Genomic DNA, 1996 nt, shown 5'->3' with positions numbered 1-1996 from the left:
GGTCTCCTCCTGTCTACACTGGGTCCAGGTGGAGGTGGGGCAGGGTCTCCTCCCGTCCAGGTGGATGTGCAGTAGGGACACCTGTTTGTCTACACTGGGTCCAGGTGGATGTGGAGTACGGACACCTGTTTGTCTGCACTGAGTCCAGGTGGAGGTGGGGCAGGGTCTCCTCCCGTCTACACTGGGTCCAGGTGGAGGTGGAGTAGGGACACCTGTTTGTCTACACTCGGTCCAGGTGGAGGTGGAGTAGGGACACCTGTTTGTCTACACTGGGTCCCGGTGGAGGTGGAGTAGGGACACCTGTTTGTCTACACTGTCCAGGTGGACATGGAGAGGGAGGCCAGGTGCGGTGGCTGACGCCTGTAATCCCAGCACTTTGGGAGGCTGAGGCGGGTGGATCATCTGAGATCAGGAGTTCCAGACCAGTCCGGCCAAGATGGTGAAACCCCATCTCTACTAAAAACACAAAAATTAACCGGGCGTGGTGGTGCGCACCTGCAATCCCAGCTACTCAGGAGGCTGAGACAGGAGAATCGCTTGAACCCGGGAGGCAGAGGTTGCAGTGGGCTGAGACTTCACCACTGCACTCCTCCAGCCTGGGTGACAGAGTGAGACTGTATCTCAAAAAAAGGGAAGTTAAATCAGCTCAGTTGTCATTTGTTACAGCACCAAAGTTACGCATATATATATATATATTTTTGAGACATTGCTCTGTCGCTCAAGCTGGAGTGCAGTGGCACAATCTCGCCTCACTGCAACCTCCACCTCCTACGTTCAAGTGCCTCTTCTCAGCCTCCCGAGTAGCTGGGGTGACAGGCACCTGCCACCACGCCTGGCTAATTTTTGAATTTTTAGTAGAGATGGGGTTTCCCCATGTTGGCCGGGCCGGTCTGGAACACCCGACCTCAGGTGATCGGCCCGCCTCGGCCTCCCAAAGTGCTGGGATGACAGGTGTGAGCCACCACGCCCGGCCTCAGTTACACAGATTTTCAGGCAAATTCCATTTCACTTATAAACAATAGGAAAATCATATGTGTTATTCCCACCTATTTTCTTTGTGTCCAAAAGCGAATCGAAGAATTGGATGCCAATTTCTTGGCTGGTTCCGTTAACCAGGAAGTAATTGCGAGACGTTAATCCTGACAGGTTGCCCAGGTGGCATCCCACGTGGGTTCCTGAGTCTTCTATGTAATAAGGACACTGGATCTCCCTCCTTCTCCTGCAAGATTAAAAAGTGTTCAGACAGCAATCAGGAAAACAAAACAAAACACAAAGACACAAAACAAAACAAACACAAACACAAAACAACAACACAAAACAAAAACAGCAAAACACGAAACAAAAAAACACAAAAACACAAAACAAATGAAAACAAACACAAAACAAAACAAAAACACAAAACAAAAACACAAAACAAAAACAGCAAAACGTGAAACAAAAAAACACAAAAACACAAACACAAAACAAAACAAAAACAAGCACAAAACAACAACACAAAACAAAAACAGCAAAACACGAAACAAAAAAACACAAAAACACAAAACAAATGAAAACAAAACAAAAACAAGCACAAAACAACAACACAAAACAAAAACAGCAAAACGTGAAACAAAAAAACACAAAAACACAAACACAAAACAAAACAGAAACAAACACAAAACAACGCAAAAACACAAAACAAAACAAAACACAAAACAAAACAAAAACAAACACAAAACACGAAAACACAAAACAGAAAAACAACACAAAAGAAAACACAAAAACATAAAACAAAAAAACACAAAACACAAACACAAAACAAAACAGAAACAAGCACAAAACAAAAAACACACAAAAACATGAAACAAAAAAACACAAAAACACAAAAGAAAAACACAAAATCACACACAAAAAACAAAACAAAAAACCACAAAACCACAAAACAAAACAAAAAGAAACACAAAAGAAAACACAAGAAAACAGCACAAAACAAAACAAAATAAAAAACAGGCTCAGT

At 43.4% G+C, this 1996-nt stretch overlaps 1 protein-coding gene across 1 annotated transcript in view; it reads right to left on the bottom strand.

Annotated features, from left to right (window-relative positions):
* Positions 1-1996, bottom strand: part of CSF2RA (colony stimulating factor 2 receptor, alpha, low-affinity (granulocyte-macrophage)) — a gene marked incomplete at its 5' end in the record, with an annotated part of 59593 nt that overhangs the window by 44405 nt on the left and 13192 nt on the right. Inside the window, one exon of the mRNA XM_012000627.1 lies at positions 1047-1219. Within this exon, the coding sequence (XP_011856017.1) occupies positions 1047-1219 (173 nt within the window). The remainder of the gene's footprint in view (positions 1-1046; positions 1220-1996) is intronic.

The sequence above is a fragment of the Mandrillus leucophaeus genome, unplaced genomic scaffold (genome assembly GCF_000951045.1).
Source record: "Mandrillus leucophaeus isolate KB7577 unplaced genomic scaffold, Mleu.le_1.0 Scaffold634, whole genome shotgun sequence".
Lineage (NCBI taxonomy): Eukaryota > Metazoa > Chordata > Mammalia > Primates > Cercopithecidae > Mandrillus > Mandrillus leucophaeus.
The sequence above is the reverse complement of the archived record's forward strand: the minus strand, read 5'-3'. Positions and strand labels throughout refer to the sequence as shown.